The sequence below is a fragment of the Thermobia domestica genome, chromosome 5 (assembly GCF_964235325.1).
Source record: "Thermobia domestica chromosome 5, izTheDome1.hap1.1, whole genome shotgun sequence".
Lineage (NCBI taxonomy): Eukaryota > Metazoa > Arthropoda > Insecta > Zygentoma > Lepismatidae > Thermobia > Thermobia domestica.
The window spans coordinates 228,156,075-228,171,234 of NC_137458.1; the positions used below are offsets into that span (position 1 = coordinate 228,156,075).

Genomic DNA, 15,160 nt, shown 5'->3' on the forward strand with positions numbered 1-15,160 from the left:
ACATAAAAATGTTCGAAAACACCGATGTTAGTGTCGAATCCATAGTTTTCGGAGTCGCTGAGTTGAACGGTGACACCTCCAGTGCCATTTAAATCAAAATTCAGACCCGCAACTTGGGGAAGGTGGGATATATATATATATATATATATATATATATATATATATATATAATATACACAAATGATCTACAATGACCGTTATTAGTGTCGAATCCATAGTTTTTGGAGTCGCTGAGTTGAACAGTAACATCTCCAATGCCATTTAAATCTAAATTCAACCCACAATAGTAATATTTAATTCTTATTTATATAGATAATTTATTATTTTCTGATTTTCATGATATTTTATTTGCTCCTGTCAATTTGAGAGCGCTTTAGTAATAGTAAAAAGTGACTGACTAACAACATATTACTAATTTTTCTTATTTCATCCCAGCGAAGCGGGTAATTGACGCTAGTTATAAATACTTTTACACACACTTGTTGTTACGGACATTATAATATAAAGATCAGCACAGAAGAAATTCTAACCTTAAGCCCTGAAGATAAGTACCCGCGGAGAACACTTGAAATATCGGCTACAAAACACATGAAATGAACATAATTTCGGTGAGTTAGTAATTATTATTATTGTAATGTGTTCCATATGCTCAGTAACCGATTAATAAAGTGATTTTATTCTCAATTGATTTACAGATTAACGATGGCTGAGTCAATGGCAGTGATAGCAACAGCGGTTATTGGAACAGCTATATTATTGAATTTTTCTTTACATAAGCTGGAAGAAGGACATGTAGGAGTGTATTACAGAGTAAGTATATTTGTTATAGTAAGAGTTGTAAAGTGTAGTTTAGCTGATTGGGTTATTGTTTAGCTTTACTTTTCAACACCAAGGTTATACGAGACGCGGACGTACAGTTAAAGGCGAAGTCCGAAACATCGTAATGCGTTCAAACTTAAAGGCAATCCCGTGGTGGACAAAGCGTGTGTTCACAATTCTGCGTATTGTATTTTTTAAAACAAGGTTATCCAGAAAATAATTATTTCAACATAAGCTCTTCCGTGAAAACACTATTACTTTGTTTTGTACAGTCAATCTACATAATAATTTTCATCAACAATAAATATTTAGGGTAAAGAATTTAGCGTAAAAAATTGATTTTGCTTATCTTAATAATGCGTAATTTTTTACTGTTCTAGACGAATTTTAGTTTTATAGGTTTCGAGTTTCATTAGTCAGTGTTTCAAATGTAAAATTGAACAGGGGACTATTATACCTTCTATATGTCTTATATAACTAATAAAGTTTTCTCTAAAATGTTTTTAAATTGTTATGCATTTGAAGAGAGCTTAAATAGTTACATCTAAAACATTAAGCATATTGAGCGAAAGGATATAATATAACTTGTAAACATCAAGAATCAATCTCCATCTTATTTCACACTAGCTTCCAATTGTCATGTAACGATTTTGTATGTATTTTTCAGTACTTGCCATTATCAAAATTTCTTTCAGTGGAAAATTTGTTGCTATATTATATCTGCTACAGGGCTCCCAGCTGTCCTATTTTCCTATTTTTCGTATATTTGGAAATGTGTTTATTTTTGTCCTATATTTTAATATTTTCCTTTATTTCCTATATATTTCATTGGTTGAATTCTTAAAATTACAAGCCAAGGGAAGTTCCAGTGATGATTTAAATTACTACATATTAGCAATATGCTAAATGTGTCTTAGCATTTTTTTTCTGAGGGATAGTCACTAATCCTCTCTGGTATTTTTTAAATTTGCTTCCCCCCATGTCCGCTCTTTTTTTGTTTCCTATGTGCTTATTCTTCCCCAATGAAGCTTAGCTGATGAACCTTGCTATACTCCAGTTTCTTATAACGCAAGCTGTGTTAGCATTTTCTTTCAGCAGTGTCTGTGCAGCAGTATTGGCTAGGTATTGAGGTATGTTGGTATTCACCAACATATCCTAACGCCTTGCAATATTGCTGTACGTAATATGCAGGGTTCCCATGCGTCCTTGAAAACCTGGAAATAAAAATGTGTCCTGGAAAGCAGAAAAATGGCGAAAATCCAAGAAATATCCTGAAAATTATTTATGAATTGAAAATGTCCTGAAATTTATGTTGCATAACAGTTGTTAGAAGTGTATATATAATTACCAGAGCCAGAAGTTTAAGAAGTAAAAGGTTATATATATACTCTTATTCTGTATTATTCTAAATTGTGTTTCCTGTTGCCCATTGGGATGGAGGGTGGTCTTTTCGTACAATACATTTGGATTTTTTTCTGCGCTTCAGAGCATAATATTCTATTGCATTAACCAAACTGTCCTATATTTTTTCAATGTCCTACTGGGTGGCCTACTACTATAATAATTTATCGAAGTTAATAAATTTAATTTACTTATAGTGAAATTCCATTATTTATAGAAATTTAATTTTGAACTTTCTTTCTTGATGAAATAAGATTCGTATACATATCTTTCTATTGTAGATTTTCATACTATCTTGATACTATGATGTGTTATGTAAGATCATTAAATCTTTTATGCATTGCTTGGAGTCATTTAAGTGTTTACTTAATCCTGATACAGCCACATTGTTGTCTTTGGCGTCCCTCATGTGTTCTCTAATACTAGTGTCAATATTTCATGTTTTCATTCCAATATATGTTTGGTCATAATTACATTCGATTAGGAAGTAGATTTCTGGGCTTTCTGCTTTATGACAATGTTAGACAGTCAGGTGAGAGGGTTGATGTCCTTCGGCGATCACACTTACCAGGGTAATTGGGGAGGAAGAGAGGAACTGGGAAGGAAGGAAGCGGTCTAGAACCATTATGTTAGGTACTATCCCAGCATTTGCCTGCTGTGAATGAGGGAAAGCTAACTCAGGATGGTTGGCCTGAAAACGCTTTTACACTTTTTCGACCGAGTATCTTTACCGGGAATCGAACGACTCGGGGCCAGTCACAATTACATTTGATTTCCTATACGTCCGAATATACCATACCTACCACACAGTAGTTTTTGCAACGGTTATTGATTTCTCAAGACTTTTAGAGGATTTGAAAGCAGTGGATTTCAGTCACAATATAATCGTTTAAATTTCAAAACATTGTCTACAGTATTTTAGCCATGTGTCTGCTATAGAGAATCAAGTATGTATCCTGACCATTATATGTATTCTACAATTGGTTTATTTGTTTCGTTTTGGAGTTTTACATCTTTTTTCACCACCAAGGCTATGTGAGACGTAGACTTACAGCTTAAGGTGGAATCTAAACTACCGTAATGCATTCAGATGTCAGTGCTCTTTTACCGGAAATTGAACCCAGGATCAAGTGCACCGAAGACGTGGACGCGATCTCGTAGATCATCGTAAGAAAGGGGGAGAGGGCGGTGGTGTTTCTTCAGGAGATAATTGTTTGCAACAGAATAATATATATCCTGACATGCGGCCAGGGTGATCAAAGAACTTTTTCTAGAGCATACTAGTGAGTCGACAATATTTCGGTAATTATTTTGTTTTTCTGATCTTAAAGAGCTAATTGAGGGATCAAGTGAAGTGGGCTATTCCAGCATTATTTCACCTACTAGTAAACTGTGCAAGTTGTAAATATTATCTCTTGTTACAGTAACTCTGAGGAGCATTGTTTCTGTATAAAATGTATTGTTTCATAATGAATCTATGCACTATTACTTCTAAAGAGATGCGACATGCCATTAAATAAGTGTGATGTGACCTTGTGGTTTATAATCTTTTAACAAGTTGAATAATAAATTATTCATAAATATTAAAAGCCATTAACCTGTTGCGTGACCAGGAATCCTAATCGGGTGATTATTTTCCTGCAATGATTTCGCCAACAAATGTTGTTGCTTTGAGTAATGAAGAGCTTTGAAAATAAACGTAAAAATTTTTGTGAAGCCGAAGCACTTCATTTAATGTGTGATAGTTGGAGGCAGTCGGATTGATTGCCAAATTATTTCAAGAAAATAATCATCTCATTAGGATTCCCAGGGCACATAACATGTTAATGCTCTTTTATATTAACAAAATGTGCCAGGCGGTATTTCTGTTAAAGTATTCGTAGAAGTATTAAAAGAATTTTAAAGACTCCGCCTTTTATCAACTTAATCTAATGTTTCCAGGTGCAAAAGGATACATGTTTTACTCGAACTTACAACGATATTGTATATCTGATATATGTGAATTACTTCCATTTTTAATTGTAGCTACTTTGGGCAACAGTGCTTATAAATGCACATCTGTTGTGAAGAAGAAGAAGAAAAATGTAGAATATATGTTGAGATAGATAGATTTTTATATAATGATAGTTACAGTTTTGTGTTGCTATGACAACAGAAAATTTTTCATGGAGATTTGAGAATAAAAGTAAGTTGTGCTGTATATAATTTTAATGTGTGATAATAGATGGTTCTTGCAAAATATATATATAAAAACTAAATGTGCTAATGGTGGTGTGTTACTTATTTTAATCTTCGAACTGGGTAATATAAAATATAACGAAAATCTCGTTATCACTGGATTGTCATAAATTCCTTTGCATCTCTGTAATCCTAAATCTTGTAATTTAACGCCTACTTTTCGTAGTAAGACATATTTTAAACTTGTGACTGAGATAAGAAAAAACGAACTTCGTTTGATGTTATTTTAAAAGCATATGCTATGAAAAGAAAAAATATGGTATGTATAAAGAATATTATTGTATGTTTGGAGAAGTATATCAGTCATTAAAATCAAACTGTCCTGGATAAATTAGGCAATGTGATTTGATTAGAATTTATACTTTACTCTAGTTGTTCACTAACGTCTACATTTTGTATTGCATGTTTGATCTTAAGATAAGATGTTTCATTATGGCTCGTAAAGCTGTTTTCGTGAAATACATCTTTAAGATGAATAAAGAAACACAGAGTCCTAAAATGATCAACTTGGAGCTCGATATTGCTAAATGAACCAATAAAATGCATATAGAATAAGTTTGTACTAACTGAAGCACTTAGTGATAAAAATGGTAATGTTGACCGTAGACGTTTCAGCGTCGACATGTCTCTTTCATCAATATGAATTCTTTAAAGAATTTTACGTTGCTTCAAGAAACATGTTATCGGTATCATTGATACACTGTAGAAAATACATTTCAGCTGAGCTATCTGAATCTGAATCTGCTTCTTTATTTTAGAAATAACACATTTTTCTGAGTTTCCGTCATTCTACATACGTATTTCTTTCTCTTTACTTGCATTCAAACTCACGATGAAATACTGACATATTTTATATTTATGCCGACACACTCCAAAGCTTACCAGAACATTTAGTTCATTAAAAACTATTATTTAGTTGCATTTCTTCCCATTAAGCTGTCGGTAATTTTTAATGCCAAAACTGCTATTAACTGATTTAATTAAATAAATAAATAAATAAATAATAATAATAAAAACATCATCCTACTTTATTTACACTAGTTATTGAAGAATACCATATTAGACTCTTTTGTTTGATAAGTTTATATACTCCGTGCTTAACGAAACTGAATTGATGGGTGAACAAATCAATGGTCTTCAAAAACAGGTACAAGTTCTCCTTTGAAGTTTTAACATGGTGTTCCATTTTCTCTTCAAGTATTGTTGTTAAAGTAAAGAAGTGTGGTCAATAAATAATAAAAGATTAGATTAAATAGTAAAAGGTTAAGATTAGTTCTTTTTCCAAAGTGTGGCAATGTTACCTATAACGATTCCTCGAGCAACATAAAATTCGTTAAAAAATTCATGTAATGAAAGCAACAAGTCGTCACTGAAACCTCTACAGTTAACATTATTTTTCTTACCGGTCCGCTCTTCGGTGAGTACAAACTCTTTTAATATTGGACTTACAAGGAGACTTACGGAAGTGTCACCCACCGATTTAAATGAAACTTTGCACATTTGTAGAACGTTGAAAAATAATCGACACGTAGTTTTTTATTTCGGCAGTGGTGCGGGTTTAAGGGTAGAAATCACCCTTTGAACGTTAGAGGTGGTATTGAAGCATAGACAGAAAACAATCATTTAATGTAGAAGAAAACATACTACCATGGGGGTTTTAGGGTAGCTGGATCAGAATGATGTCAAAATTACAAAATTCAAAATGGTGGATCCAATATGGCGATTACAATTACAAAAAGTTTTCTGATTTAAAATGCTGTACATTTAACCAAGGACAATCATAGTTGGCAGGGATTACTGCGAGGAGGTTGCAGATTTGAAACCTCTTTCTGTACTTATTTTAACGAGATGCTTGATTAAAGTGCGTTTCTGCATCTTCACTATTCGGGGTGCGTATTTAAAGTGAGTCACCTTGCCTACCACTATTCATGTTTATTGAAATTGACTCCCCCCCCCCCCTTTCACTAGTCGGAGTGCATATTTAAAGTGAGTCCCCTGTCCTCTCACTATTCGGGGTGCTTATTTAAAGTTAGTCTCCTCTCCTCTTACTACTCCGGATACTTATTCCAGCTTCTAATACAGTCGATTTTGTTATTAGATTCGTGGAGTGGCCACAATTCAACTTTTGAATCTATTTTAAGAACAAGAGAGGACCTCAAAATATAAACCATTTCTGCAGAAATAACTAGTAGGATTTAGCCTCTTGATGTGTTGTTCTTTAGACGATAGAAAAACTTCTTGAGACACTTTTCTGACATCGTCCTTCTCTACAACTATAACATAAATTTACATCTCCGTAATAATATAACTAAGATCAAATCACTGATTGATAATAAGTTTTTTTCTCCAAGATTTGCAAACCTTATTAGGTATTCGTGGCACAAAAGCGGTGGTTATTTTAAAAGAAAATACTTTTGAAAATCACATAACATTTTTTTTCAAAGATTGTGCAGCATTTTGCGATTTGGGCACAGTTATTGCAGTAATAAGGTATGTGTGATGTAAACAAAGTTTATGCATCACACACTTTTTTACGGAATATCATTAGTGCAAAACGTTTTCTCAATACATTCATAATTATAACAATTGAGAATATACTATGAAGTTCTGACATAGAGGCGAGGGGACTCACTGTACATAAATAAAATGAAATCTTCGAGGTTTACGTTCCACAGTTATGCCGGCTGTGCTAAAGGGGACGGTGATCATGAGAAATGAATGAAATGGTGGGATGAAGAAAGTAGGAGGAAACGGGAGAATCCCGAGGAAACCCACGCACACGGTGTTTGTCTACCACAAGGTTCACTTGCAAGCTGGGATCGAACCAGGAACCCCATGTACCAGAGGTGAACGCTCTTCCACTGAGCCACCGCGGTCCTCACTATACATAAGTACCCCGAATATTGAGAGGTGCAGAGACTCACTTTAATCGAGTATCATGTTAAAATAAGTACAGAAAGAGGTTTCAAATCGGTCTGCAACCTCCTCGCAGAAATCCCTGCTAACTATGATTGCTCTTGGTTAAATGTACTGCATTACCAATGAGAACACTTTTTGTAATTGTAATCGCCATATTGGATCTACCATTTTGAATTTTGTAATTTTGATATCAGATTCTGATTCAGCTACCCTAAAATCCCCATGGTAGTATGTTTTCTTCTACATTAAATGATTGTTTTCTGTCTATGCTTCGATACCACCCCTAACGTTCAAAGGGTGGTTTCTACCCTTTAATCCGCACCATTGCCGAAATAAAAAAAAATACGTGTCGATTATTTTTCGATGTTCTACAGATGTGTAAAGTTTCATTGAAATCGGTGAGTGACACTTCCGTAAGTCTCCTTGTTAGATACTTCATCTCATATTAACCAAACTTGTAATATCTATTGAAGAGTGAGTTGTTTCTGTTGTCTTTTCAAAAAGAAGAATAGCTTTATGGATGGGAAGAACTTAAATATGCATTCCGCGATTGCTTCCGTGTATTATTCTACATCTTCTGTTCACGTATTTTACTATTATTATACCTTACCTGACATGAAATATCTTCTTAGACTTAATTTGTTCGTAGACTGTCTTAAAATTGTGCTTAATATTAAATGTAAAAATTCGTTTTTTCACTGCATATATTTTAACTTTTTGTTAGGGTGGAGCTTTACTTCAACAAACTAGTCAACCTGGATTTCATATGATGATTCCATTTATTACGACGTATAGAGCAGTCCAGGTAAGCCAAATTATTGACACATATAAATCTTATGAATATCGTATTTTGTTATCAAGTAGCTCTACCGTAACGTACGGTTTGTCAGGGTAGTGCGTTTTGATTCTCTGGCTACTTACATAACGTTGTCTGAAGACTACATAAAATTCACATTAAAGAGTGTCAAAATAATACTTATTTGGCTCTGCACACCTACCAAAGAAATTCTGGAACACTAACTGTAAAACTTGTCCTATATTCAACACTGATATGATTGTGCAACTTTCTGTATAGTAGAGACTTGTCCATCATGTGCAGTTTCGATAAGTCAAAGACCTAGTTTTCTTCCCTCGCAACCACGAAACAGTACCCAAATGATGCGAACCCTCCGCCGGCACAACCTATGTATGTGTCCTTCAACGTTAGCTCATGTTTGAAGCTTTCCGAAGCAACTGAAGCTCCTTTAAATATATATATAATATATACATGAAAGTTGTGTTACTATATGTAATAACCAATTTTCAAAAATCATTTCGACCAGACACATGTGGGAGCGTGATCCTTTTTTATCTTGTTAAATACTCAAGTTGGGAGGTTAAAAATATCCTTTTCTGTAGTGTTAGAAAGAATTCATTATTTAATTTTGCAAACTAGAAAGAAAAAAAAAAGTGACTGAATGGAACTTCCATGACTTACACATACACTCAAAAGCAGCAGTAACGCTCTGCGACCAATCATAAGTAAGCTCCAGACTGAGCTTAGCGACGTCTTAATCCACCTACCATGCTCCCGCATTGAACAGCAACTCTGTACGAAAACCGCAGTGGCTTAGTGATAGAGCGCTCATCTCTAGTGTATGGAGAACCAAGCTTTCCAAGTGGTTTTGGTATGAACAAACACTGTGCGTGGATTTTCTCCCGGTTCTTCCGTTACCTCCCACTTCATTCATTTTACTATTTCGTTCATTATCATTAGAACCGCCTTCGTTAGCCCCGGAGCATAATCTCGGAACGTTAAACTTTAAAAAAAAAATGTACAAGAGGAAAGTGTACAGAATAGACTACACCACACAAATTCGATCATTGTGGTATATGAGATGACCTATCACATTATTTCTTTAAATGTACCCACTGTCCGGCCTTTAATATTGGCGAAACTCTTTAACTTTATTTTCGCATCAAGCGTCATTGATACTCCTGTAAACAGCACTTACAATATTCCGCATGTACTTGTCCCAGAACACGCAACTCATAAGGTAAGAACAGCGATACATTTGATCTTCCGCTTAACTATCTTTAAAAATTTTTCAAGTCCCTTAGATAGAGATGAAAGGCATTTAAAGTATTCGTGAACCGCAAAAGTCTTAACTGTCTATTCTTATAAAACCCTACCCAAACACACTTAGTTTTATTTATTCTTACTATTGTTTTACATTAATTTTACCTATTCTTATTTTCATTTTAGTATTCAGTTTTATTTTCGTCACATTTTTGTTATCGTTCGTTCTCATTATTGTTACATTTAATTTTCATATATTTGACAGTAATAATAGTTGCACTCTACTTCAGAAAGCTTGTAAATAATACTGAAGAACTGTCGAAACTTCTCATGAGAGAAAGAACGTACCTAATGTAGACGAAACAAAATGTAAACCGATCTAATAATTACAGACCTATAACTTTCCTGAACACTAAGTATGAAATGATAACAGCATGTTGCTAACTAACTCTGTGGCCTATAAAGAGTTCCCTCGTGGCTTTATGGTTAGCTTACACGTCTTCTGCACGGATGACCCGGGTTCGATTCCCGGTGGGAGCTCATGGAGTTAGAATCCCACGATAAGCTGTCGGCCCGCGTTCCACATAACCTTGCTGCTAAACGGATTGCCAAACCTAAACTCAACCAACCAATCTACGGTCTGTGGAACCCAGAGGTTCAAATGCCGCATTCACAAAAGCTCTGCATTGACTTCTGTCCTTAGCCAACTGGATCCAGTTTCTAATTTGAATTCCCATTTCTACGAGAGCCATTTTAATGTTGTTCTGCCATCTGTTCCTAGGTCTTCCTAATTGTACTTTTCTGATCGGGTTTCCAGTTAAAATTTAGAAAACGTTCCTGCTGTTTCCCATTCTGGCTAGGCCACCTACCCACTTGAGCCTCCTGGACTTAATGACTCTAACAATGTTTGGTAAACGGTATAAATAATGACTTCTTAATGAAGTTTGCGCCATGCCCTATTCCTGTTCCCCCTTCAAAGCAAGCGACCGTGTTTCGCAACCATACATCACAGCAGGCATAATTATCTTTCTATATATTTTAAGCTTCAAATTCTACTTCTGCCGCACAGATCAAAGTCTTTAAGCATTGTTAACAAAATACAATACAATATTCCATTGTTATTATAATATCTTCAATACAATATTCCATTGTTACTGTAATATCTTCATGTATCTTTAGAAATTTTTAACTCAGAGAAACACGTACAGTGGACTGTACGGTGCAACATGGACTCCTGGTGGAATTTCAAACTAATGTATTATACGTATAAATTACCATCTGAAAAATATACTGGGGGAGGGGACTAAGACACTGAAACCAGTCCTAGCAGGAGAAGGGGTGTCATGTAAAAGTAATAGAATACGAACGGTATTAGTGTCGATTCATAGTTTTCGGGGTCGCAAAGATGAATAGTGACACTGCCAATGCTGCTTAAGTTCAAGTTAAATCTTGGTTGGAATGGAGATCAGAGTGGAAGGGTGACAGGCAAAACGAGTCGAAAACATCATATATCTGTGTCGAATGCATAGTTTTCGGTTTCACTGACATAAATAGGGATATTCCAAATGTGAGATATGGTCAAGCTTGGCCTCATTGGCATGTGGGTCAGAGGGGAGAACCAGTGAAGGTATCAGAACAGTTCCTTTGGAGTGAGTTTCAGTACACTGAAAGTGAAAAGTTGTAATGCACAAATACTGGTATCACATAGGAAACTATCAGAAATACGACTTTTGGGGAACTGACGTTGTTGCTCCAGGAAGGTACCCCCTGATCATTCCCTAAGATCGTCACTGTTTTGCTGGGGCGTAGGCAAGATTTTTTTTTTTCAGGGATCAAAAACTTTTTGAGGTGTTTAAATTCAATATGAGGACATACTATACTGAAATGTCTAACATCATATCTAAAATTAGGTAAAATCTACAGAAAAGTAGTTATTTCGGGGGGAGGAGGGGGTAAGACTGGACCGCCAGGGCCTACACCCTATGTATGTCCATGCGGCTCTAAATTATCATAAACTTCTCTTCAAATGTGTAAGACATAAAATGTAAATAATACATGTATAACAGAATATAATATAAATAGAAAATATATGTAATTACAATTGAGAAAATAATTTTAAAAAGTAAGTTGGACAAGTTTTTCAATAAATTGTACTTGAAAGAAAATATATAATTTTAAAACAATTTTCCGTTTATGCATATAAAGGAAAGGAGTGCTCATCTGGAGTGCCACTATTCATCTCTTCTAACCCGAAAACTACGAATTTGACACCAATATCGTTCGTATTCTATTAGTTTTATGTCACCTCTTCCCTTCGTAGGAATGGTTGCAGTGTCTTACCCCCCTCCCCGCCAGTATGTATTTCAGAAGGTAATTTATACGTATACAAAATTAGTTTGAAATTCCTCCAGGAGACCATGTTGCATCGTACAATCCACTGTACTTTTTTTTTTTTTTCTGAGTCAAAAATTTCTAAAGATATATAAATATATTACAGTAACAATGGAACGTTGTATTACTATCCGACTGTCATCGTTGTGCAAAGCTTCGTCGTGATATCACGTAGGGAAATGAGTTATATTAAAGTTGTAAGATTTAATATCGAAGTTAAAACATCACAGTCAAAGAAAAGCATCTAATAAAAAAATCTCATATTTGAAAATAATTTCGGCTTAAACTAGCTGTGACTATATGTAATACAAAATTGTACTTGTAAAATGCACAGTATAAGCGTAGCTATATATATATATATATATAAAAAAAAAAAAAAAAAAAACGTAAACGCGCTATTTTTTTTTTTTTTTATATAAAGTTATATGTTGGCATGCAAGTTACACGTATGCGCATTTCCATTGCTATTTTTTTTTTAAACTTTTCTTTTGAAAAGTCTAACATATTTACGATTTGTTTCATTTTTCACCAGAACTTCGCAAAAGATTATTTATGTCCGAGTACTTGCACTAATTTATCAGACGACTCTATCAAATATAACTCAATTAACACAGTAGTAACATACTTTTACTGCCTTAAAGAGTATTCCTGAAAAAGAGGAGGTTCATTATGTACCCGGTAACTGTAAAGCGTGTGGAATTCCCGAATTGTGCCGCACGATTTGTCCCCAGCTCAAATTTCATATCCCACGTGCTTGGTTTATTATATAATCTGCTAGTATGTTTCGGTACTATTCACTATTTCTCAATACGGCAATGAGGCAATAACCCTAGAAATTTGCAGTGCAGTAGTGTTCAGTGGTACTAACTCACAACGGTTTCCTGCTGCAATACACAGGTATTTTCATTACTTTAATTTTTTTTAAATATATAGATTATTGTTAGGTGACTATGATGCACAAGTACATTTTTAAATGAATTCTGGTTACTAATCTTCTTTTTTTATGTTCCTGCGTAAATGTGCTTTACCCAAATTTGAAATGGTGAGTGAGCAATGAGGTGTAAGAAAATTTGTCTTAACTTGTAACCGTACCTCTCTCCAGATGAAGACCGTAGAGGGGGCAGTTAAAATTGTTGAGAGAGTATACTTTAAAATTTGGAACACAAAAATTGTTAGCATCAAAAAGTTAACAATATACATTAATTTATGTATCCATCTTGAAACGGCTTCGTAACTTTCAAACCAATAAAAATCCGCTGAAATTTTGTATGATGCAATTATCGACTAAAGATCGTTATTTGACATACTCTCCAATACCACTAGATTAACAGTGTCACCAACCAGACATTAAGTTGTACTTTTTCAAATGACACTACGTCAGAATATTACATGTTTCAAATCTGCATATTAGAAGAACATTTTCAATACGTCATTTGTTTTAACAAAAGAGACACTGACCAAAGCTTAAAACCCACTTTATTTTAAATTATAATTTGAACTGTTTCGGATATCTAGCATATCCTTCTTCAGACACTATCGAAAATAATTCAGGAGTATTTTCATTTATTTTCGATAGTGTCTGAAGAAGGATATGCTAGATATCCGAAACAGTTCAAATTATAATTTAAAATAAAGTGGGTTTTAAGCTTTGGTCAGTTTTTCTTTTGTTAAAACAATCAATCCAAAGCCATGAATAGTCTTACCTCATTTGTTACAAACAAAGGGAGGCACGGTGGCTCAGTGATAGAGCGCTTACCTCTGGTGCATGGGAGCCCCTGGTTCGATTACCGGCCAAGTAAGTTTGTGGTGGACAGCATCGTGTCTGTGGGTTTCTTGGAGTACTCCCGTTTCCTCCTACATCTCATTTCACCAATTCTTGCATCATCATTCACTTGCCTTAATTATCGTCTCCTTTAGCCTAAAGAGCATAAACGTGGGACGTTAAACTGAAAGATTTCGTTTCATTTTTGCTACCAACTAAGAATGCTGTAGTATCACAAACAAAAATTTTGGAGGCCTGTATAACAGTAATAATGCAAGTGAGACAGACAGGCCAATGCACTTTTAAAGCAATTTACGGGTGAATACTATAATCATGAAATGACGTGTTTCGAATAAATAGGAACAAAGTTGGAATTGAAAAATTGACGCTTTTCAAAAGGCTTTATTTCGAATAACTGGCTAGGTAAGTCAGAGTCAATACGTAAATGGTCTTCAAGAAACGTAAAGAACATAGTATCGTATAGAAAAAGATGAAATAAATGCAATAAAGAATTTACTTTCAAGTTTTTCAGTATAATAATTGATTTTAGTGTCTTTATGCTTGTTTCATAGAGCAAGATGAATCCTTTTTTGTTTACCAGGACATACATTATTTCTTTCTTTTTCAATGTGCAGTATAGTTCATGGGTTGAAGGTAAGAATTGGCTCACCATGCACCTAAGAACGTAGAAATTATGTTGTAGTATATAGGTTACTTCGAACTTAAAAGTATTAAATGTGATATTGAATGCAACTAGTTCCTTTGTAATCACATGTTGTGATAATATACCTTTTTTTTCTGAGCAGCCTAATTTTCACAAATTTTTGGAGCAGTGTTGTTGTCTAAAATTGAGACAATATATTATATCCAGATATCTGATAATTGCTAGTATTCGGAATTATTCAAATATTGTCTGTTATCCGGATAAGAATAACCATACATAGCCATAGCGTCGATTTGTTTTTATGGGGATGGTGTTATTGGTTTCACATGACCGTTATCATCATTAATTTTCGACAGTATCCTTCTACGTCTGGGTCTGTACGAGGCTCAGTTACTAGTAGATGCTGTAAGGAAAACCAGAAATCTTACCTTGCACCCAATCCAGTCTTCTCTCTAGAATTTAATCGTACTCAATATTTCGGCTCTCTCTGTGGCCATGAACACGAGCTATGTTGTGTACTAGCCGAAATATTACTAAAGATCCATATTGTTACTGTTTGTTTTCTTATCCTATTTGTGTTTTGTGTTTCTGTCGTCTTTTTCATTCTTTTTTACGTCATGAGGACAAGATAACACTCCCGAGAACTTAATAGTGTATATTTAATATGATATTTTCAGTGTGTTTGTGCCAATAATTTTCATATAAGTACCTGTTATTTCCATCCACATGCTGATGTGCTTTCTGTGTTCTAACACCCTGTATAAAATTATGAAGAAACCCATCTACTCCAACACGTTATCTTAACACTGCTCATTCGTGTGCTGGAACTATCTTGTGTTAGTGCTGAGTTGGATTATAATGAATAGTACTCGATGCAGAGTACTGACGGATTCCTGTATATTTAATA

At 34.5% G+C, this 15,160-nt stretch overlaps 1 protein-coding gene across 4 annotated transcripts in view; it reads left to right on the plus strand.

The window, feature by feature from the left end:
* LOC145686438 (erlin-2-B-like) overlaps window positions 1-15,160 on the plus strand; it is a 59,327-nt gene that overhangs the window by 18,932 nt on the left and 25,235 nt on the right. For all 4 annotated transcript variants that reach the window (XM_081759737.1, XM_081759738.1, XM_081759739.1 and 1 more), the window contains exons 2-3: window positions 696-810; window positions 8,102-8,182. In XM_081759737.1, the coding sequence (XP_081615863.1) occupies window positions 696-810; window positions 8,102-8,182 (196 nt within the window). The remainder of the gene's footprint in view (window positions 1-695; window positions 811-8,101; window positions 8,183-15,160) is intronic.